General features: G+C 68.8%; 1 protein-coding gene across 1 annotated transcript in view; it reads left to right on the forward strand.

Moving 5' to 3' along the window:
* Positions 1-21,800, forward strand: part of ZNF541 (zinc finger protein 541) — a 43,268-nt gene that overhangs the window by 11,176 nt on the left and 10,292 nt on the right. The window contains 9 exon segments of the mRNA XM_039912172.1: positions 1,758-1,998; positions 3,673-4,257; positions 4,804-4,999; positions 9,888-9,943; positions 15,848-16,007; positions 16,265-16,419; positions 17,138-17,249; positions 17,252-17,459; positions 19,717-19,784. Of these exon segments, the coding sequence (XP_039768106.1) occupies positions 1,758-1,998; positions 3,673-4,257; positions 4,804-4,999; positions 9,888-9,943; positions 15,848-16,007; positions 16,265-16,419; positions 17,138-17,249; positions 17,252-17,459; positions 19,717-19,784 (1,781 nt within the window).

Consider the following 21,800-nt stretch of genomic DNA (forward strand, 5'->3'; position numbering starts at 1 on the left):
GGCCTAGCCGGGATTTGAACGCGTGACCTCTGACTCCAAAGCCCGCGCTCTTTCCACTGAGCCACGGGAGAGACAGGAAGGCCGATGGCCATAATCCAGGCGGGGTAGGATGCGGGATCGTATTCACGTGGTAACGGTTTGGATGGAGAGGAAAGGGCAGATTTCAGCGCTGTTGTGAAGATGGGACCCGCGGGATCTAACGACGGATTGACTCTGTGGGTGGAGTGACAGAGAGGAGTCGAGGATACCGCCAAGGTTACGGGCTTGTGAGACCGGAGGGACGGTGGTGCCGTCTACAGAGATGGGAAGGTCAAGGGGAGGACGGGGCTTGGGAGGGAAGCTAAGGAGCTCTGTTTTGGACGTGTTAAATTCGAGGTCCTGGAGAGTGAAAAGGCCAGGGACTGGGACAGATGGTTGAATCGGCCCCGGGGCCTTGAGAGCGAAGAGCCCGGTGTTCAGGGTGCCCCCCGAGGAGATGGTCGAATCGGCCTCGGGTCGTCGAGAGTGAAAAGGTCAGGGACTAGGAGAGGTGGTTGAATCGGCCTCGGGTCGTTGAGAAGGAAAAGGCCAGGGACTAGGAGAGGTGGTTGAATCGGCCTCGGGGCCCCGAGAGCGAAGAGTCCGGTGTTTAGGGGAACCCCGAGGAGATGGCCGAATCGGCCTCGGGGCCTTGAGAGGGAAGAGTCCGGCGTCGAGGGGAACCCCGAGGAGAAGGTCGAATCGGCCTCGGGTCGTCGAGAGTGAAAAGGCCAGGGACTAGGAGAGATGGTTGAATCGGCCTCGGGGCCCCGAGGGCGAAGAGCCCGGTGTTTAGGGGAACCCCGAGGAGATGGGCCGAGTCGGCCTCGGGGCCCGGAGGGCGAAGAGCCCGGCGTCGAGGGGAACCCCGAGGAGACGGTCCAAGGGGCCCTGGGTCGTCGAGGGTGAAAAGGCCAGGCACTAGGAGAGATGGTCGAGTTGGCCTCGGGGCCCGGAGGGCGAAGAGCCCGGCGTTTAGGGGAACCGGGCGGAGACGGTTGGATCGTCCTCGCGGCCTTGGGAGCGGAGAGGCCAGCGAACAGGAGTGAAGGGCCTGGGTCGGGCCGAGGAGGCGTGAAGGCTTTTGAAACGTAATAACGTCTGAACCCGATGACGACGATGGTATCCGTTAAGCGCCTACTGTGCGTCAAGCCCCGTTCTAAGCGCTGCGGTAGATACGAGGCGATCGGGTCGTCTCACGTGGGGCTCACGGTCTTGAATCCCGTTTTACAGATGAGCTGAGGCGCAGAGTGGTTAAGTGACTCGCCCCAAGTCACGCAGCCGATCTGACTACCGGGAAAGAGGGAGGATGAAGAAAACGGCCACGTCCGTATCTTCCTTTCCCAAGCCCCGAGCGCGGCGCTCCGCGCGCAGCGGACGCTCGACGGATACCGGGGGTCGCCCGGTTAAGCGACGCGTCGGCCGGCTTCGCTGTACTGTAACGTCGTACTCGCCCGACCGTCGGGTCCGGCGCCCCGCCCCGAGTCGGCGCCCGGTAAATACGGCTGGACCGACCGCTCGATAACCACGCTGGCATTTAACCGATTGAGCGGCGCGTCTGCCGACCCCGGCGGGGGGGTCACGTCGTCCTCGCCGGAGCGCTCAGCGCGGGGTTCGGCCCGCCGTAGGCACCGGGTGAGCGCGACGGATCGACGGGTCCGAGGTCGCCCGGTCGACGCGGGCGAGCGGCCTCGTTTCCCCGGGGGCCTAACGTGGGCCGTCTCCCTCTTCCCCGGCAGACCCGGGGCCGGCGGCCGGCAGGGCCCCCGGGGGAGGCGAGCGAGGCGGGCCGAGAGCGGACCCGACGAGGAAGGGGAGGCGGGAGCCGGGCGCGGCCCAGAACCCCTCGTTGGACTGTAGCCTGTGCGGAAAAGCGTTCAGCAGCGCCAGCTCCCTCAGCAAGCACTACCTGACGCACAGCCAGGAGAGGAAACACGTCTGTAAAGTGTGCGCCAAGGCGTTCAAGCGGCAGGACCACCTGTAAGTAAAAGGCGCGGGACGCGGCGTCGGTCTCGCCCCCTCCGCCGGCCCTCTCCCTTCCTGATTTTCAGAGCTCCCCCAGAATGAATGATGTCGGTATTAAGCGCTTACCATGTGCAGAGCGCCGCCCTAAGCGCCGGGGTAGGTACGGGGTCATGGGGCCGTCGCACTCGAGGCTCACCGTTAATCCCCGTTTTCCCGATGAGGTCACTGAGGCGCAGAGAAGTTAAGGGACTTCCGACGGTCACGCAGCTGACGAGGGGCAGAGCCGGGATCCGAGCCCGTGACCTCGGGCTCTTTGCTCTGAGCCACGCTGCTTCCCCAGTTGGCGTCATCAGCCGGGTTCCCGCCGTTAATCACGACGGGACCCGTCGCGAGCTTGCTTTCTGAGGGTAACCAGCGCTTAGGGCGAGACCTGTGGTACTCGTTAAGGGCGAGATACGACGTAAGCGCTTAGGAACTGTTGTTGCTTCTGTGTGCCGGACACCGTACTGAGTGCCGGGGCGGATGCAAGCGGATCGAGTCCCCGTCCCACGTGGGGCTCGCGGTCTCGATCCCCGTTTTCCAGATGGGGGAACCGAGGCACTGAGAAGCGAAGCGACCTGCCTGAGGTCACACGGCGGACAGCGGGTGGCCCCGAGGTTAGAACCCGTGACCTCCCGACTCCCAGGCCCGCGCTCTGTCCGCTAGGCCCTGCCGCCTCTCCGCCGGCCCCCCTACTTTCCTCGTTTTCCCAGCTCCTCCGGAATGATTGTGATCATTCTTTATATTTAGACACAGCGTAATTGTTAAGCGCTCACTGTGTGCCAAGCACCGTTCTGAGCGACGGGGTAGATCCCAGATGACCCGCTGGGACACAGTCCCTGCCCCGGCCGGGGCTCCCGATCTTAAAGGGGAGGGAGGACGGGATTTGAATCCCCCCCCCCCCCGCGGCCGAGGAGACGGGCCCGGAGGCGTTAACGCCATCCGCCCGGGGTCCCTCGGCAAGCGGGCGGCGGAGCGGGATTAGAACTCGGGTCTCGCGGTCCCACGCCGTTTCCGCCGGGCCCGATCCGTGCCCCGAAGGAGCGTCCCGTCGAGGGGGCAGCTTTCGGGAAGGGGCCGGGGACATTTAGGCCCCGGATCGCCCGACCTGGACGCGGCGCGTCATCGGCAGCCGGGGTGACGACAGCGATGACGTCGGTGCCCGTTAAGCGCCTGCTAGGTGCAGAGCGCCGTTCTGGGCGCCGGGGGAGATGCGGGGGTCATCGGGTTGGCCCACGCGAGGCTCACGGTCTTCATCCCCGGTTCGCGGACCGGGGGACTGAAGCCCGGAGAAGCGAAGCGACTCGCCCGCGGTCACCCGGCTGCCAGGTGGCCGAGCCGGGATTCGAACCCGTGACCCCGGACCCCCGAGCCCGGGGCTCCCTCCACCGAGCCACGCCGCGCCCCTAGGGTAGCCGCCGCGCGTCGGGCTCCCGCTGGAGAGATCACGGGCGTCCAACGTGACTAACCCCCATCTCCCCCCGGCGCCCGGGAAGCGCCCGACGGGTACCGTGACGATCGTTCCATCGGAGGGGGCCCCGGGCGGACGGGGAGACCCGGAGATCCCGGGGCGGGGGGGATGGGGGCCGGTGGGCCGGCGGGGGTCCCGAGGTTCCCCGTGTCTGCGTCCTTCCCCCCCCCCCCCTCCAGGACCGGGCACATGCTGACCCACCAGAAGACCAAGCCGTTCACCTGCGTGGAACCGGGCTGCAGCAAGAGCTACTGCGATTACCGCTCCCTGCGACGTCACTACGAGGTGCAGCACGGGCTCCGCGTCTTGAAGGAGCCCGCCGGCGAGGAGGCCGCCGGCCCCGGCGGCGGCCGCTCCCTGCGCCTGCGGGAGACGACGGGCCCGGCGGGGCTCCGGGGCCTGCGGGCGTTGGTGCGGGCGGGGGCCCGCTCCCCCGGGTCCGTCCTGCCCGACCGGGACCTGCTCAGGTGCCTGGTGAGCAGCCTCGTGGGCCCCAAGCCCCCGGCCCCCAAGGGGCCGCGGCCCCCCGCGGCCGACGGCGGGGGGCCCGGCCCGGAGCCGGAGGGCCCGGCCGACGCCGGGCCGCCCCGTCCCGCCGGGGACCCGCCTCCCTTCTCGCCGCTGCCCGGCCGGGGCTCCCCCCCGGGCCGCCGGGGCCGGAGGGTCCAGTGGGTGGTCAACTGGCCGGCCGGCACCGGGGGCAGAGGGGGCGGGCTGCTGGTGGTCCACGGGCCCCCCGTGGCCGCCCGGGCCCCGCCGGAGGGGCCCGCCGGCCCGGCCGGGGCGGCGGCGGCCCCCCGCCGGACGCCGGGGCCGCGCCCTCCGCCCGGCCCGGGGCCGCCCTCCGGCCGGCCGCCGGGGACGGCCCCCGGGGCGCGGCGGGGTCCTCGCCGCCGGGCCGGCCGGAGCCCCGGAGAGCGGGCGCCCACGCGGGCGAAGCCGGCCGGAGCCCCCGGCCGCCCGGCCCGGAGTCCCCCGACGGCGCCGACCGCATGCCGGCGTTCCGCCGGATCACCAAATCGCAACGGATCCTGCCCCGCACGCTGGGGGCCGAGCCCAAACCCGGGCCGCCCCCTCCCCGTGACCCCCGCCGCCGCCCAGCGACCCGTTCCTTCCGCTCTCGCCGTCCCCCGGGTCCGAGTCGCCCCCCCGCGGGGGGCGCGCCCCCGGAGCCGGCCGGAGCCGGGAGCCCGAGGGGGCCCGGGGAGGCCGGTCGGCCCGCCGCTCTTCCGAGCCCCCGCCCCGCCCCCGGGCGCGGACCGGGCCGGGGGCCCCCCGGAGGGCGGGAGCCGGGCCCCGGCCCCGGGGCCGGGCTTCGGGGCCCTCCCCGGCGGGCCCGGGCTCCACCGCCCGCCCGGCCCGCGCAGGGACCGGCTGGAGACGACGGACCCGTGCCGCACGGCCTCCCCCAGCCAGGTGGCCATGGCTTCCTTCTCGGCGGCCGGGGCCACCGCCGAAGCGGCCTGGGCCGGGCGGCCCAAGCCGACCCTCTACGACAGGATCCAGGTACCCCGCGTCCGCCCTCGGGCCGCGCCTTCCGCGGGAGCCCCCCGCCGCCGGTCGGCGCTCCGTCCGGCCGTCGGTGGTGTCGGTCGAGCGCTCGCTCCGTGCGCGGCGCCGGACCGGGCGCCCGGGAGCGCGGCGCGATCGGTCGGTCCGTTCGCTCCTCTACCCGCCGCGCCCCTATCCCGCGTGTCTCGCCGCCGCCCGCGTCCCGCGACGCCCCCCCCCCCCCCCCGTCTTCGGCGGCCGATCGCCCTCCCCGCCGTCGGAGCCTTACCGCCGGCGCGGCCGCCGGTCCCGTTTCCCCAGCGGCGTGCGCTGTACCGAGCGCTCGGGTGAGTACGGTGGACGGTGTAACGGGCGCGTTCCCCGCCCGCGAGGAGTTGAAAGTCTGGAGGGGAAGGCCCGTCTCCTCCGACTGCGCCCGCGCCTCCCGCTCCCTTCCGCGTCCCCCCTTCGGATCGGATTCCCTCCTTCGGCCCCGCAGCCCTCGCGTCGCACCCGTCGCCGCTCCGTTCACGTGAACGCCCGTCTCCCCCGCCGGCCTCTTAGCTAGAGGAGGGAGCGCGTCTGCCGACTCCGTTACGTCGTCCTCTCCCAAACGCTCGGCGCGGGGCCCGGCCCGCTGAGCGTCGGGGAAAGTACGCCGCGGCGGAGCGGGTGGAAGCGGTCCCGGCCCCCGGAGAGGTTCCCGTCTACTGGGGGAGACCCACGGGGGGAGAGGAAATGACGGCGAGGGGAGATGGTAGAGTAAAAGGGTCTCTTCCTACGGGCCGCGGGGCGGGGCGACCGGCGCGGTGTTCCGGGGGTCCACGGGGGGGAGGACGGATTGGGGGGCGGGGGGAAGGGTCCCTTTAGGGGGGAGGTTTGGAAGGTGGGGAGGGTGGCGGGCCGTCGGATACGAAGGGGGACGCGGCGCGGCTCGGTGGAGGGAGCCCGGGCTTGGGAGTTCAGAGGTCGTGGGTTCGGATCCCCCTCGGGCCCCCTCGTCGGCTGGGGGGCTTTGGGCAAGTCGCTTCGCTTCTCGGGGCCCGGGTGACCTCGTCCGTGAAACGGGGATGGAGACCGGGAGCCTCACGCGGGACGACCCGATGACCCCGCATCTCCCCCCCGGCGCTTGGGACGGTGCTCGGCACGTAGTAGGCGCTTAACAGATGCCAACGTTATCGTCATCCTTCTCTGGGCCTCAGTTCCCTCATCCGTAAAATGGGGATGAGGCCCGCGAGCCCTACGTGGGACGCCCTGATCACCCTAGAGTTCAGAACGGTGCTTGGCACGTAGTTCAGTGCTTAACAGTTGCCATTATTATCCTTACTGTCGTCTGCGATAGGCGCTATCTGCCAAGCCCGTACTACGCGCCGCGCAGCGCCCTAAGCGCTGGGGTAGACGCGCGACCCGCGGGGCGGACGCGATCCCTGGCCCACGCAGTCAATCGATTGTATTAATAATAATGGTGATGACGATGATCGTGGTGTACGTGCCAGGCGCCGTACTGAGCGCGGGGGTGGGTTCGGGTAGATCGGGTTGGTCACAGTCCCCGTCCCACGTGGGCTCACGGTCTCGCTCCCCCTTTTCCAGATGAGGTCACCGAGGCGCGGAGAAGGGAAGCGACCCGCCCCGAGCCGCACCGCAGTCGAGCGGAGGAGCCGGGATTAGAACCCGAGACTCCGTGACGCCCGGGGCCCGGGCTCTGTCCGCTACGCCGTGCTGCGTCTCAGTGAGCGCTTACTGTGTGCGGAGCGCTGTCCCGAGCACCCGGGAGAGCACGGCGGAACAGACGCGTCGTCCGCGGTAGATCCGGGATGGGTCGGACCCCGGCCCTGTCCCCCGCGGAGCCCGCCGACCAAGTGGGATGGAGAACGGGTAGCGACTCCCCATTTTACGGACGAGGAGACCGAGGCTCAGAGAAGCGACGGGGCCGGGCGCCGACCTCGGGAGCTCCGCGACTCCCGGGCCCCAGACTCTCCCTTGTGGGGCGGGGGCCGCGTTGTCCGACAGATGACGACGGTGATATTAGCGCTCAGTAGATGCCGTTGAATGAGTGAATGAATATTTGTTCCGCGCTTACCGGGCGCCGAGCGCTGTTCGGAGCCCTGGCTGACCAGGTTGGACCCAGTCCCCGGGCCACGTGGGACCCGTCGTCCCGATCCCCGTTTAACAGAGGAGGTAACGGAGGCCCGGAGAAGTGGAGTCACCCCAGAGTCACGCGGCGGAGGCGGCGTTCGAACCCGGGCCCTGCCGACTCCCGGGCCCTACCCGCCGGGCCACGCCGCCCCTCTGCTGTTAAGGTTGCTCCGTGGCTCCCGGACCCGGACGGGAGAAAGAGGGTGATCTGGCGGCCTTCCCCGTCACCGCGAGAACCGACGAGAAGGGGGGGTCTCGCGGGATGGTGGAGGGGAGATGATAGTGTCGGTATTTGTTGAGCGCTTACCGTGTGCAGGGCGCGGTTCTAAGCGCCGGGGTAGATCCGGGGTCATCGGGTCGCCCCACGTGAGGCTCCCGGTTGATCCCCGTTTTCCGGATGAGGGGACCGAGGCCCGGAGAATAATGATCGTAACGTTGGTATCTGTTAAGCGCCTACCATGTGCAGAGCACCGTTCTGAGCGCCGGGGCGGGGGGGGGGGGGCGGGGCGGATCCAGGGTCATCGGGCTGGCCCACGTGAGGCTCACAGTCGATCCCCGTTTTCCAGATGAGGGAACCGAGGCCCAGAGAAGCGAAGCGACTCGCCCGCGGTCACCCAGCTGACGGGTGGCGGAGCCGGGACTCGAACCCGTGACCTCCGACTCCCAAGCCCGGGCTCTTGCCACCGAGCCACGCCGCTTCCCTAAGCGAAGCGACTCGCCCACGGTCACCCAGCTGACGGGTGGCGGAGCCGGGAGGCGAACCCCCGACCCCCGACTCCCGAGCCCGGGCTCTTGCCACCGAGCCACGCCGCCGGGGACTCGGGGTGTCGTGGCTCGGTGGAAAGAGCCGGGCTCGGGAGTCGGGGGCCGGGGGTTCGAATCCCGCCCCTCGTCGGCTGGGTGACCTCGGGCAAGGCCCGCCTCTCCGGGCCTCAGTGACCTCATCCGGAAGAAATGGGGATTCAAAAACGGGAGCCCCCACGTGGGACGAGCCGACGACCCTGGATCTCCCCCAGCGCTTAGGACAGTGCTCGGCACCTAGGAGGCGCTCAGCGAACGCCGTAACTGTCGTCATTAAATTTGAGGCGTTCCGCAGCCTGGGAGGTGTAATTCGGGCTTCCCAGTCCGACCTCCGTAGAAACTCTGGGATTATTTTTTGGCCTTCGGAAGGAGCTCGAAGACCATCCTGCGGAGAAGAGATTCGCCTTTTAAATCGTCAGTGGCGTATTTAATGAGCGCTTACCGTGTGCCGAGCGCAGTACTGAGCACGTGGCAGAGCACGATCCGCCGGAGTTGGCAGACGCGTCCCCCCCCCCGGGCCTCCCCACGAGCCGACGGTCTTAGAGGGGAGACGGCCGCGATCGTAACTCCAAGCGCTTTAGTACAGCGCTGCGCCCGTCGCGCTCGGCAGATACGATCGAATGAGTAATCCTTTTTGTAATCCGGAGTTGGAAGGCGGGGACGGAAATGCGGCGGGGTCGCGGGTGGGGTGAATACGAGAAGCCCGAGGGTCACGGGACCAAGCGCCGAGGGGACGCGGAAGGGAGAGGAAGCCGGGCGGGAAAGAGGGGAAGGCCTCTGGGAGGAGGCGGCACCTCAGCAAGGCTTCGAAGGTGGGGAGGGTGGCCGTGGCCTACGTGGAGGACGGGCGGCGTGAGCTCGTTGTGGGCGGCGATTGCGTCTGCTCTGCCGTCCTCGCCCGAGGACCCGGTCCAGCGCCCCGCACGCGGTAAGCGCTCCGTCGGTACGACGGATGGCCGCCCCGCCGCGCGGCTCAGTGGAGAGGGCCCGGGCTCGGGCCCGACTCCCGGCTCCGCCGCGCGACCGTGGGCCGGGCCTCGGTTCCCTCATCTGGGGACGAAGACCGGGAGCCTCACGTGGGCCCACCCGACGACCCTGTATCGACCCCGGCGCTTCGCGCGGCGCTCTGCGCGTAGGAAGCGCTGGCCGGATACCGACATCGTCGTCATTATCCCGCCTCTGCCGCTTGCCAGCCGGGCGACTGTGGGCGAGTCGCTTCACTTCTCTGGGCCTCAGTTCCCTCCTCTGGAAAATGGGGATGAAGACCGGGAGCCTCCCGTGGGACGACCTCATTCCCCTGCATCTCCCCCAGCGCTTAGAACGGTGCTCTGCGCGTAGTAAGCGCTTAACGGATACCGACGACAGCAATACGTTTATTATTTCTAGTCCCGTCGGCCTTTAAAAAGCGCGGCTCGGCGGGAGGAGCCCGGGCTTGGGAGGCAGAGGTCATGGGTTCGAGTCCCCGCTCCGCCACCTGGCAGCTGGGGGGGCCCGGGGCAAGTGGCTTCACCTCCCTGGGCCTCTGTGACCTCAGCCGTAAAGTGGGGATTAAGACCGGGCGCCCCTCGGGGGACAACCCGATGACCCCGCATCTCCCCCGGCGCTTAGAATTAACAAATATCGTCATTATTATTCCGGCTGAGTGAAGGGGAGGTAGCGGAAAGATCTCGGGTCTGGGAGTCGGGGGACCTGGGTTCTAATCCCGGCTGCGCCGCTTGACCGCCGGATGACTTGGGGCAGGTGGCTCCATTTCTTGGGCCTCAGTCTCCTCCTCTGGAAAATAAGGGTTCGGTCCCGATTCTCTCATAACGACGGCAGCCTTCGGCCACGTGGCGTGCGTGACCGGTTCTCCGGTCGTCGTCGGGTGGTGGAAAGTTTCCTTTTCCTTTAAAGAGCGAGCAGGTGCACGTCTTGTTGTCCGCCCGGACTTTGAGTCTAAAATATCCGGATCTCTTTAAATCTTCAGGGTGGAAATGTCTCCAGCTTTCGTAATCCAGAGAGAAAAGCCTTGTCACCTGAAGGGTAAGCGCAAAGGAAAGAGAGTCGTTTTTAAGAGTTCTGACGGATGGGTGCCGAACCCAACCGTTAGCGGCATTTATCGAGCGCTAGCCGCGTGCAGAGCACTTGGGAGAGCACGGTAGGTGATCACGGTCGTATCTATCGAGCGCTCGTTACGGGCCGGGCACCGTAGCGAGTGCCTGGGAGAGTCGGGTACGGCGGAGTCGGTGGACACGTTCCCCGCCCACGGCGAGCTGACGTCCGTTCGTCCGATGGTATTTATCGAGCGTCTGCTGTGTGCGGAGCGCCGTACTGAGCGCTTGGAGCGGACAGGTCGGCAACAGACAGAGACGGCCCCCGCCCATCGACGGGCTCACGGTCCGACCGACGGTTTCGAGGGGGAGGCGGACGTAAATGTGCAGATGTAAAGAAATGAATGACCGACGCGGACGTAAGTGCCGCGGGGCGGGGCGGGGCGGGGGGGGAGAGCAAAGGGAGTAAGTCGGGGCGCCGCAGAAGGGAGCGGGAGATGAGGAAAAGCGGGGCCTAGGGAAGGCCTCCCGGAGGAGACGGGCCTTCGATAAAGCTTCGAAAGGCGGGGAGGGTCGCTGGCCGGTGGATTCGAGGAGGCGGGACGCGGGCCGGGCGAGCCGGAGGCCCAGGGAGAAGGTCAGAGGCACCCGAGGAGCGGAGCGCGCGGGCCGGGCCGGGGAAGGAGAGAGGCGAGGTGAGGCGGGAGAGGGGGGACGCGGCGGACTGCTTTAAAGCCAGTGGCGAGGCGTTTCCGTTGGAGCACGCGGATCGGCGCCCGCTGGAGTTTTCTGAGGGGCGGGGTGACGGGTCCCGAACGTTTCTGTGGAAGAGCGATCTGGGTAGCCGAGGTGAAGTGTGGACTGGAGTGGAGAGGGGCGGGGGAGGCTGGGAGGTCAGCGGGGGGCTGACGCAGTCATCCAGGCGGATCGGGATGAGCGCCTGGACTAACGGGACAGCGGCTCGGATGACGGCGCTGCCCCGCACTCCCAGTTGAGGGGGAGAAAGAACGTTAACCCCCGGTTTCGAGATGAGGAAGCCGAGGCCCGCAGGGGCTGACGACGGGGTATCCACCCGGCGCGGCCTACCGCGGTAAAAGCCGGAGAAAGCACGGTTTGGCAAATACCGCACCTTTTCCCTCCGTTACTCAGCAGGCGAGGGGCCGAGCTGGGGCTGCAACCCCGGTCTCCTGATTCCCAGTTCTACCTGGCCACGTGGGCCCTGCATTTTAATTATATATATATATTTTTTTTTAAAGCATTTGAGAAAACATTTAAAAAGGTCGGTGATGATCTAGCCGGGTAAATATGGACTAATAATAATAACGTCGGTATTCGTTAAGCGCTTACTGTGTGCCGAGCACTGTTCTGAGCGCTGGGGTAGCCACAGGGGAATCAGGTTGTCCCACTTGGGGCTCACGGTCTTAATCCCCATCTTACAGACGAGGTCGCCGAGGCACCGAGAAGCGAAGCGACTCGCCCAAAGTCACCCAGCTGACAAGGGGCCGAGCCGGGATTCGAACCCATGACCTCGGACTCCCAAGCCCGTGCTCCTTCCACCGAGCCGCGCTGCTTCTCTAGAAGACTAGAGACGAGAGGGTTGGAATTGGGTTTTTGCGCACGCCTACTTAACTGTCAGAGTGTCCCCCCATCTACTCGGCCGAAAAAAGCCCCCCGGGGCGGAGATCTGGGGGCTCGTCCCTGTCTGTGCTAAATAAGACGTTATCATCTTGGGTTTAAATTGGTGTGGGGCTTGGTTCCGCCATTCAGGACAATCAGAATTCTTCCAAAAGGGGGAGGAGGGAAGCCTTAAGCCAGGTTGGCCTTGGCGGCTCTCCCGACGGGGTAACAACAACAACCTGGGTGTCATCAGGCGCTTACTCTGGGCCGGGCCCCGTGCTAAGCGCTGGGGTAGGTGCAACGTAGTCACCTTGGACCCCGTCCCCGTCCCACGTGGGGCTCCCAGGCCTGGTCCCCGGGTGACGGGCGGGGTAACCGAGGAGCGGGGAAGTTAACGGGCACGCGGCGGGCAGGCGGAAGAGCCGGGAGTCGCACCCGGGATCTCCTGACTCCCGGGCCCGGCTTCCCTCCGTGGGCCGCGCGCGGGGAGGAGAGTTAAGGAATTCCGGCGGGGACGTTGTAAGGGGACGAGGCCTGGGTGCCGCAGGCCTCGCTCAGTCAGTCCCGTTTCTTGAGAGGGCGCTGCGATGATGATGATGATGATAATAATAGTAATAGTGATGATGCGGGTATCCGTTAAGCGCCTGCTACGTGCAGAGCACCGTCCGGAGCGCCGGGGGAGATCCAGGGCCATCGGGTCGGCCCACGTGAGGCTCCCGGTGAATCCCCATTTTCCAGATGAGGTGACGGGCATAGGGAAGTGAAGTGACTCGCCCGCGGTCCCACGGCTGACAGGTGGCAGGGCCGGGACTCGAACCCATGGCCTCTGACTCCCGAGCCCGGGCTCTTTCCGCCGAGCCCCGCTGCGGTTGAGAGAGAACAGTACAACGACTAACGGGCCCGCTCCCTGCCCACGACAGGCTCACCGAGTCCAGCCTCTTGGGGGGCTGCAGGTACCCCCGAGCCTCCGTGTACCCTGATAATGGGTGAAGTGGTTAGTGTCGGTATCCGTTAAGCGCTCCCTACGTGCCGAGCACCGTTCTAAGCGCCGGGGTAGGTACGGGGTCCTCGGGCGGTCCCCCGGGAGGCTCACGCTCTCCGTCCCCGTTTTACAGATGAGGGAACCGAGGCACAGAGAAGTGAAGTGACCTGCCCGAGGTCACGCAGCTGACAAGTGGCGGAGGCGGGATGGCGGTTAGCACGTGCCAAGCACTCTGCCGAGCGGCGGGGTATTCAATAGTATTTGTTGAGCGCTCACTATGTGCGGAGCACTGTACTAAGCGCTTGGGACGAACAAGTGGGCAACAGATAGAGACGGTCCCCGCCGTCCGACGGGCTCACGGTCCGACCGGGGGGGACGGACGGACGGGAACGACGGCGATAGACAGAGTCGAGGGGAGGAACGTCTCGTAAAACCGATGGCGACCGAATAGAATCGAAGCGATGTACAATTCATTAACAGAATAAACAGGGTAACGAAGATATATACAGTCGAGCGGACGAGTACGGTGCCGTGGGGATGGGGAGGGGGAGGGGGAGGAGCGGAGGGAAAAGGGGAAAAAGAGGGTCTAGCTGCGGAGAGGTGAGGGGGGGGGTGGGCAGAGGGAGTAGAGGGAGAAGAGGAGCTCGGTCTGGGAAGGCCTCTCGGAGGAGGTGAGTTTTAAGTAGGGTTTTGAAGAGGGGAAGAGCGGGGTAGAAAGGGTGCGGTCAGATCAGACCCAGTCCCACCCCAAGGGCCGAGGGAAGGGAGAACGAGACCAGGAGGAAACCGAGGCGCAGAGAAATGACTTGCCCGAGGGCACCCGGCGGGCAGGCGGCGAGGACGGGAAGTCCGCTGAGCGTCACCCGGGGGGGACGTGGGAAGAGACCACCCGGGAAGGCAGTTGGGTGGGAGGTGGGGGGGGGGGATTTTTTAGCCGCTCGAACCTCCACAGATGATCCCCCCCCCCCCCCCCCCCCCCCCCGGGGAAGGAGAGGAAGCCGGTCGGGAAGCTTCTCCAAGGGCGGACTCGGGTCCGCCTCTGACGCACGCGACCGTGACGATGATCACCGTCATCGCCGCGGCATTTCTCCGGCGCTTACTCCGCGCCCGGCACCCGGAGCGGGCCCGAGAGAGCCAGGTGGGACCCGGTCCCCGTCCCGCGGGGGGCTCACGGACCCGATCTCCGTTTTACAGATGTGGTGACCGAGGCCCAGGGGAGCGAAGCGACTCGCTCGAGGTCCAAGAGCGGAAACGTGGCGGAGCCGGGATTAGAATCTACGCCCTCTGACGCCCAGGCTCCATCCGCCAGTCCACGGGGGTCGGGGCCCCTCCCGGCCTCGCCGGGCAGAGGAGGGGGTCGCGGGGGGCTCCGTCGGCCCCGGGGGGCCGGTCCCTCATCGCTGGGACGGGAGGTGGCCGCCGCCCCCCCCCCCGTGACTGCCGCCCTGGGAGTCGGAGACGGGAGGAGGCGTCCGTCCTCGGTCGACGGCGTCTGCCGGGCGCCCCCCGCGCGCGGAGCCCCGGGCCGCGCGCTCGGGAGGGTCCGGTGGAACGGAGTTCCCGGCCGCAGCGAGCCTCCGGTCGCGCCCGCCGTAAGGGAAGCGGCGGAGGCCTCGCGAAGGGGCGGAGGGTCCCCGGGGGCGGTGCGGGGCGCTCACGGCCGGGCTCAGGCGCCGGCCCCGTCCCGGTTGGGGGGGGGGGGGGGGCGCGTCTTCTAAGTGGGAGGGAGACCGGCGATCGGTTCCCCGTTGTGCAGATGAGGAGAGTGAATGATAACAGTAATGATAATGATGATAAGAGCTCACCTCCTCCAGGAGGCCTTCCCAGACCGAGCTTCCCCTCTTCCCTCTGCTCCCTCGGCTCCCTCTTCGCCCCCCCTCGGCTAAGCCCCCTCTCCCTCTGCTCCTCCCCCCCCTCCCTTCCCCTCAGCACCGTGCTCCTTTGGATATAGTTTTATTACCCTATTTATTTTGTTAATGAGGTGGCCGTCCCCTTGACTGGATTTATCGCGATTAAGTCGTCTCGTTTCGTGTCCGTCCGTCTCCCCCCGGATTAGACCGTGAGCCCGTCGACCGGCGGGGACGGTCTCTGTCTGTTGCCGAATCGTCCGTTCCGACCGCCTGGCCCGGGGCTCCGCGCATGGCGAGCGCTCGGTAAATACTATTGAATGAATCTGTTAAGCGCTCACCATGCGCGGAGCGCCGTTCTGAGCGCCGGGGGAGATACGGGGTCATCAGGTTGTCGCACGTGGGGCTCACGCTGTCCCAGATGAGGTCACTGAGGCCCAGAGGAGTGTAGCGACCGGCCCGCGGTCCCGCGGCTGCCGAGCGGCGGAGCCGGGATTCGGACCCGGGACCGCCGACTCCCGAGCCCGGGCTCTTGCCGCCGAGCCGCACGGCTTCTCCGACCTGACTCTCCCGCGCCCGCCCCGGCGCTCGGAGCGGCGCCTGGCGCAGAGTGAGCGCGGAAGAGACGCCGCGACGATGGCGATTACCGTCGGGTGCAGCGAGCGGAGTGAAGCACGGGGAAGCGGAGCGGCTCGGTCGAAACCCGGGCCCGGGCTCTGTCCCCTAGGCCACACCGCTTCTCCGTGCTAGGCGGAGAGAGGGCAGACGGGCATCGCGGGCTCCCGGGCTCCCCTCCTCAGACGTTACCCCCCTCGGCTCCGTGCCCACCCCTCCCGGAGACGGGAGGGCGCCCGTCCTCCCGGACCCTTTTATTTTTCAAAAACGACGAGGGCCCGGGGCAGGAGATCGGGGGGGGGCGTTGGAAAAAAAGAAACCACATCTCTCCTGACACGTGTTTTCCATTTGCAGCCTCGAAATTTCAGGAATTCCGCGCGATACGTTGAACGCTCGGCCTGCCCCGCGGACGGGGGCGGGGCGGGGAGCCGGCCGGATGTTTTAGAGGCCACGGGAGAAGAAAATCGGGGGCGGCGGGGAGGGCGTATCTGCTCGGCAGTCGGAGATGAATGGATCGGGGGTGGGGGGCGGGGAAGGGGGACCCTCGCCAGGTGAGCACGCCGACGGCGCGGCGATCTCTTCCCTCTGAAACGCCCCCCGCCTTCCCGAACCGGAGCCCCTTCCCCTCTGGCTTCTACCCGCCCCGGGGTCGGCGTCGGGGTTTTTTCCGTGCCGTCGGCGTGTCTTAGCGTCGACCGTGCCCTTGTAGGGGGAAAGGAGGGTCAGGGTGGGGAGTGGGAAGGTGTGAAAGGGCCCGATCGGCGGCAGTCGGGCCTCGGCCCCCGAGTGACGCGCGCTCCCCCCCCCCCCCGAAACCCTGCCGCCCCCCTCCCAGGTCCAGGATCGGCGGGGTCCCCCCGGCACGGCCGGACCCGGGCGGCGCTGCGGCCTGCCACGGCTGTGGCCGGCGGTTCTACACCGAGGAGGGGCTGAGCGGCCATCTCTGCTTTCGCGGCGACCGATGGCGGGCGCCCCTCGAGAGGCCAGAAACGCAGGTAAAGAGTCGGTCGGGTCGCCGGGGCGCTCGCCGGATGCCGTGCGCCGGACTGAGCGCTTGGGAGGGGACGGCGTGCCGGACCCGTTCCCCGCCCGCGAGGAGCTTACGGTCCGGGGGGTGAGGAGGGCGGCCCCGGCCGCCCCCTCGGCGCCCATCGCGGGCCCCCCGGCTCGGCCCGAGGGTCGGACGGGGACGGGCCCGTCCGCGATGGCCCTCGGCGGCGTGCCGGGTGACGCGCACCGTTGCCCCCCAAAGGGACCGTCCCCCTGGCCGGAAGGCGACGGAACCCGCGGCCCGGAAGGCGGCGGGCCTCGGGCGGCCCCGGCGGAGCCGCCCCCGATCGTCGCGGCGGCCGGAGGCCCACCGGCGCGAGACGGGGCCCAGGTGGGTGGCCGGCGCCTGCGAGCTCGGTTCCCCCGGCGGGTGGCGGGGATGCCAGCGGGAGCCCGTTCCCGAACGGGGGCGACGCGGTCCGCGCGCCGCAGCCGGGGGACGGCGACGTCCGAATCCTCCTCTCCTCCTCCGGGGAGGTCCGCCCGGGGACCGGGGTCCTCGAGTCACGGGTGGGGAGGCCGAGACCGAAGTCGCTTCCCCGCCGTGATTACTCCCCCCCCGTGAGGCCGGGCTGGGCCGAAGACCCAGTCCAGACCCTCCGAGGAGAACAGACGGACGACGCGATGTCTCTCTCTCGCCCCCTTCTCGCCGTCTCCGTCTCCGTCCCTCCGTCGTCCCCGCGGGCGTCCGCGTCCGCCCCTCCGTCTCCGCGCCTCTCCGTCCCTCTCCGGGGGCGGTCCGCGACCGCCGTCCGGCTCCGCGTCCTGTCCCCGCCGTCCTCCGCGCGCGCGCGCCCGTCTCTCCCGTCGGTCCGTCTCTGCGACCGCCTCACTCCGTCCCCGCCGTCCCCCGCGTGTACGCCCGCGTCTGTCCGTGACCGGGTCACCCTCTGCGCGTCCCTCCGCGTGTCCCCGTGCCTCGGTTATCGCCCGCGGGTCCGTCCGTCCGTGTGCCCGTCTCAGCCCCTCTGCTCCGGGTCTCCGTCGTTCCCCGTAGCTCTCCCCCCTCCCCCCGCAGCCCCGCGGGGTGGGAAAAGGACCCCCCCGGAACGACCCGGACGCTCTCCTCCCTCAGGTCGGGAGCGGGCCGAGGGCGGCGGCCTCGCCCGGGAGGGCCAAGAGACGCCCGCGGCCCCGATCGCCGCCGGTCCCGTCGCCCCCGCCGCGGTCGCCCGCCCGGGGCCGGATCCAGCCGGGGACCGGCGGCTGCTACAAGAGCTGCCTGCGCTCGCCGCTCTTCCTCTGGGACCATCTGCTGAGGGGCCTGTTGGAACAGTCCCCGTACACGCCGCCTCCCATGCTCAGCCCCGTGCGCGAGGGCTCCGGCCTCTACTTCAACCTCCTCTGCTCCTCCTCGCCCCAGGCCGACCCCGGCAACCTGTACGGGATCCTGCTGGGTGAGCGGAGGAATCCCGGCCCCCCTCTCCGGGGCCGCCGCCGCCTCGGATCGCCCGCTCGGTCCCCGTCGGGCCCCGCGCGGTCTAGGAGGGAGGGAGGGACGGACGACGGCCGTCTCGGCCCCGTGAGGAAACCGGGGGGCCCGGTCGGCCGCACTTAATAACGTCGGTGTCTGTCAAGCGCTCACGACGCGCGGAGCGCCGTCCCGAGCGCCGGGGTGGACACGGGGGGAGTCGGCTCGTCCCACGCGGGGCTCCCAGTCTCCGTCCCCGTTCTACAGATGAGGGAACTGAGGCGCGGAGAAGCGACTCGCCCGCCGTCACGCAGGCGGCCGGGCCGGGATTCGAACCCACCATCTCGGTCTCCAGAGCCCGGGCTCTTTCCGCCGAGCCGCGCTGACCCAGCGAGCGCTCGCCGCGGGCAGGGCGCAGGGCCGAACGCTTGGGGGGAGTACAGCGGAACGGTCCCCCGCCCCCGACGGTCCCGAGGGGGAGGCGGACGGGAACGGAAACGAATGAGAGGCGAGCCCGGCCCGTTCGGTCCGTCGGGCGTATTTCCCGAGCGCTCCCCGGGCGCGCGGGGCACCGGACCGAGCGCTTGGGAGGGCCCGCCGGGGGAGTGGAGAGACCCGTTCCCCGCCCACGACGAGCCTCCGCTCCAAAGGAACCGTAAAACGAGAGGCGGCGTGGCGCAGGGCGAACAGCCCGGGCTTGGGAGTCGCGGGGCGTGGGTTCGAATCCCGGCCCCGCCACCCGTCAGCCGGGCGACCGCGGGCGGGTCGCTTCGCTTCTCCGGGCCTCGGTGACCTCATCTGGAAAAGGGGGACTGACGGTGAGCCTCGCGGGGGACGACCTGTTCCCCCCGTACGTCCCCCGGCGCTTAGGACGGTGCTCCGCGCACGGTGAGCGCTTAGCCAACGCCAACCTTATTAAAGGGGGAGACGGACGTCGGTGGGAACCCGTACGGGACGGATACGGGCGGAAGTGCCGAGGGGCCGGGAGGGGGGAGGGAAGGCCCAGGGAGGGTAAGTGACTTAGCTGAGGTCACCCAGCAGCGGGCCCGGAGCGGGGATCGGAACCCGAGGCCCCCGCGGCCCGACGAGGCCCCCGCGGCCCGGCAGTTTGGGATCGGGGCCGGCCTGGGCGGGGGCGGGGGGGGGGGGGTCCCGGTGGGGAGAGAGCGAGGCGGGACCGCCGGGAACGGGGACCGCATCCGCCCCGGCGCGGAAGGCTCGGGAGGTGACGCAGCAGCGGGCGGGGGACCCCGCCGGGGGTCCCGGCGCCAAGTTCTCTTTACGGTGTTTAAGCGCTTGCTACGTTGCCAGGCGCCCTACTGAGCGCCGGAGTCGATCCGAGTTAATCGGGTTGGATCCGGTCCACGTCGCGCGTAGAGCCGAGTCCTGTTTGCCCGCTGAGGGAACCGAGGCCCGGACAGATGCAGTAATAATGTCGGCGTCTGTTAGGCGCTCACTACGTGCCGAGCGCCGGGGGAGACCCGGGGTCGTCAGGTTGGCCCACGGGAGGCTCACGGTCTCCATCCCCATTTTCCGGACGAGGGAACTGAGGCCCGGAGACGCGCAGCGACTCGCCCGCCGTCATCCAGCTGACAGGTGGCGGAGCCGGGATTCGGACCCGCGGCCCCTGACTCCCCAGCCCCGGGCTCTCTCCACCGGCCCACGCGGCTTCTCTGCGACTTGTCCGTTCCGAGCGCTTAGGCCAGTGCTCCGCACGTAGTGAGCGCTCGGTAAATACCATCGAGTGAACGGATGACTTGCCCAGAGTCACCCCGCGGACCCGGGGCGGGGCTAGGATTAGAACCCAGCTCCCCCGACGCCCGGGCCCTCTCCGCTAGACCCCGCTGTTTCTCGAGGAGGAGATCTCGGAGGAGCGGCGTGGCTCGGTGGAAAGAGCCCGGGCTGGGGAGTCCGAGGTCCCGGGTTCGAATCCCGGCCCCCCCCCCCCGGGTCAGCCGGGTGACCGTGGGCGAGTCGCTTCGCTTCTCCGGGCCTCGGTGACCTCATCTGTCGAACGGGGCCGAACCGTGAGCCTCACGTGGGACGACCCGGGGACCCCGCATCTCCCCCGGCGCTTAGAACGGTGCTCGGCCCATAGTAAGCGCCTAACAGATACCAACGTCGTCGTCATCGTCTGAGCCGAGAGCGACGGACGGGGGAGGAGGGGTTGCTCGGTCGCCTGACCCCCGCCCCGCTTGAGGGTTTCTCTTTTTCTTTTTAATCGATCCCCGCGCCTTCCTCAGATCCAGTGGACGCCTCCCTCGGGATAAGTATTTTGAAGGATGACGATCCCAGATCCGCCGTCCAACCGTAAGTCGGGGCCCGGGGGGGGCGGGGGGCGGCAAGAGCCGGCGCGAGTTGGTTCGGGAGGCAGAGGAGAGACGTTCGAGGAGCGATCTCTGCCCCTTAGTAATAATGTTGGTATCTGTTAAGCGCCCGCTGTGTGCCGAGCACTGTTCTAAGCGCTTAAATCTCCCCCGCCCCCCCCCCCCCCGTCTCCTCCTGTCCCCGCGTCGAATTTCTCCGCGTCCCGTGCGCTTCCGCGCCTACGCTTTCTCGCGCGCGCTAGCTCGCTCCGGGGCACGGCTGTCCGTGGGTCTTTCTAAATGACGTCGAAAACGATAACGGCAATTATCGTCGGGGCGTTTATAGTGAGAATGATGATGACGTCGGTGTCTGTTAAGCGCTTCCTGTGCGCGGAGCACCGTTCTAAGCGCCGGGGCCGATGCAGGGTCGTCCCACGTGGGGCTCCCGGGCTTCGTCCCCGTTTTCCAGATGAGGGAACTGAGGCCCAGAGCAGCGAAGTGACTCGCCCGCGGTCACCCGGCTGACGGGGGGGGGGGGGGGGGGCGCGCGGGGCCGGGATTCGAACCCGTGACCTCTGACTGCCAAGCCCGGGCTCCTGCCGCCGCGCCGCTTCTCGTGTCCGCCTCCCCCTCCAGACTGGAAGCTTGACGTGGGCGGGGGCCGTGCCTTCCGACTCTGTCGTACCGTACCAAGCGCTCGGTAGCGCAGCCAGCGCTCGGTAAATGCCGCTGATAACCGGGGCAACGTGCAGGGAAGGTGTCCGCCACCTCCTAAGAATAACGTCGGTATCGGTTAAGCGCTTCCTGTGCGCGGAGCACCGTTCTAAGCGCTGGGGGAGATGCGGGGTCATCACGTCGTCCCACGCGGGGCTCCCGGTCTTCATCCCCGCCTTCCAGACGAGGGAACCGAGGCCCAGCCGAGTGGAGCGACTCGCCCACGGTCGCACGGCGGACGAGGGGCGCGGGGCCGGGGTTCGAAGCCGTGACCTCCGACTGCCCAGCCCTGGCTCGCTCCGCTGAGCCACGCCGCTTCTCGTGGTTAATCCCCGTCAGAGGTGGGGCTCAACTGTCAGCCTCCCGTGGGACAACCTCATTACCCCGTATCTCCCCCGGCGCCTAGGACGGTGCCCTGCCCATACCAAGCGCTCACCGGATGCCCACGTTATCATTATCGTAAAAGACGGATGAGTCACGGGCGCGGACCCGAGGGATGCGGGACCGAAGGAGGGGGAAATCAAGGGCGCAAATTCAAGCGCGCGGCGGACGGGAGCGGGAGGAGAGGAGATGAGGGCCGAGGACGGTCCCCGTCGGTCGCCGGCCCGTTCGTTCCGAGCGCTTAGCACGGTGCTCTGCGCACAGTAAGCGCTCAGTGAATCCTGCCGAGCGAAGGAACGGACGATGAGACTTCGCAAGTGGGGAGAGCCGTCGCCCGTCGGTTAGGAAGAGGGAGGGGGCCGCGGGCCGCGGGCGGGAGGCCGGCGGCGGGACGGACGGCCCGGAGGCCCCGGGGAGAAGGTCGGCGTCAGAGGGGCCAGGCGTGCGGGCCGGGTCGGGGTGGGAGGGGGGCGAGGGGACGGACGCCTGAAAGCCGCCGGGGAGGCGTTTCCGTCGGACGCGGAGGGAGGCGGGCGACCGCCGGGGGTCCGGGAGGGGCGGGCGGCCAGGTGGGAGACCCTCAGGGACGGGCCCGGGAACCCGGGACCCGCCCGGCCCGCAGCCCGGAAACGGGATCCTCCGCCGTCCCCGCCGGCCTTCGCCGTCCGAGCGGGAGGGCGAACCGGTATCGGGTCCCCGTTGGGCGGACGGGAAAACGGAGCCCCGGAGAGGTTACGCGACCCGCCCGGGGTCGCCCGGCCGGCGGGCGGCGGAGCCGGGAACCCGGGTCCTCCCGGTCCCCGGCCGGTGCCCCGCCCGACGGAGCGCGGGCCCGGGGCCGGGGGGGGGGTCGTGGGTTCTGATCCCGGCCCCGCCGCCCGTCGGCCGGGCGACCTCGGGCGGGTCCCGTCGCCGCTCCGGGCCTC

The sequence above is a fragment of the Ornithorhynchus anatinus genome, chromosome 5 (genome assembly GCF_004115215.2).
Source record: "Ornithorhynchus anatinus isolate Pmale09 chromosome 5, mOrnAna1.pri.v4, whole genome shotgun sequence".
In the NCBI taxonomy this organism is placed as follows: Eukaryota; Metazoa; Chordata; class Mammalia; order Monotremata; family Ornithorhynchidae; genus Ornithorhynchus; species Ornithorhynchus anatinus.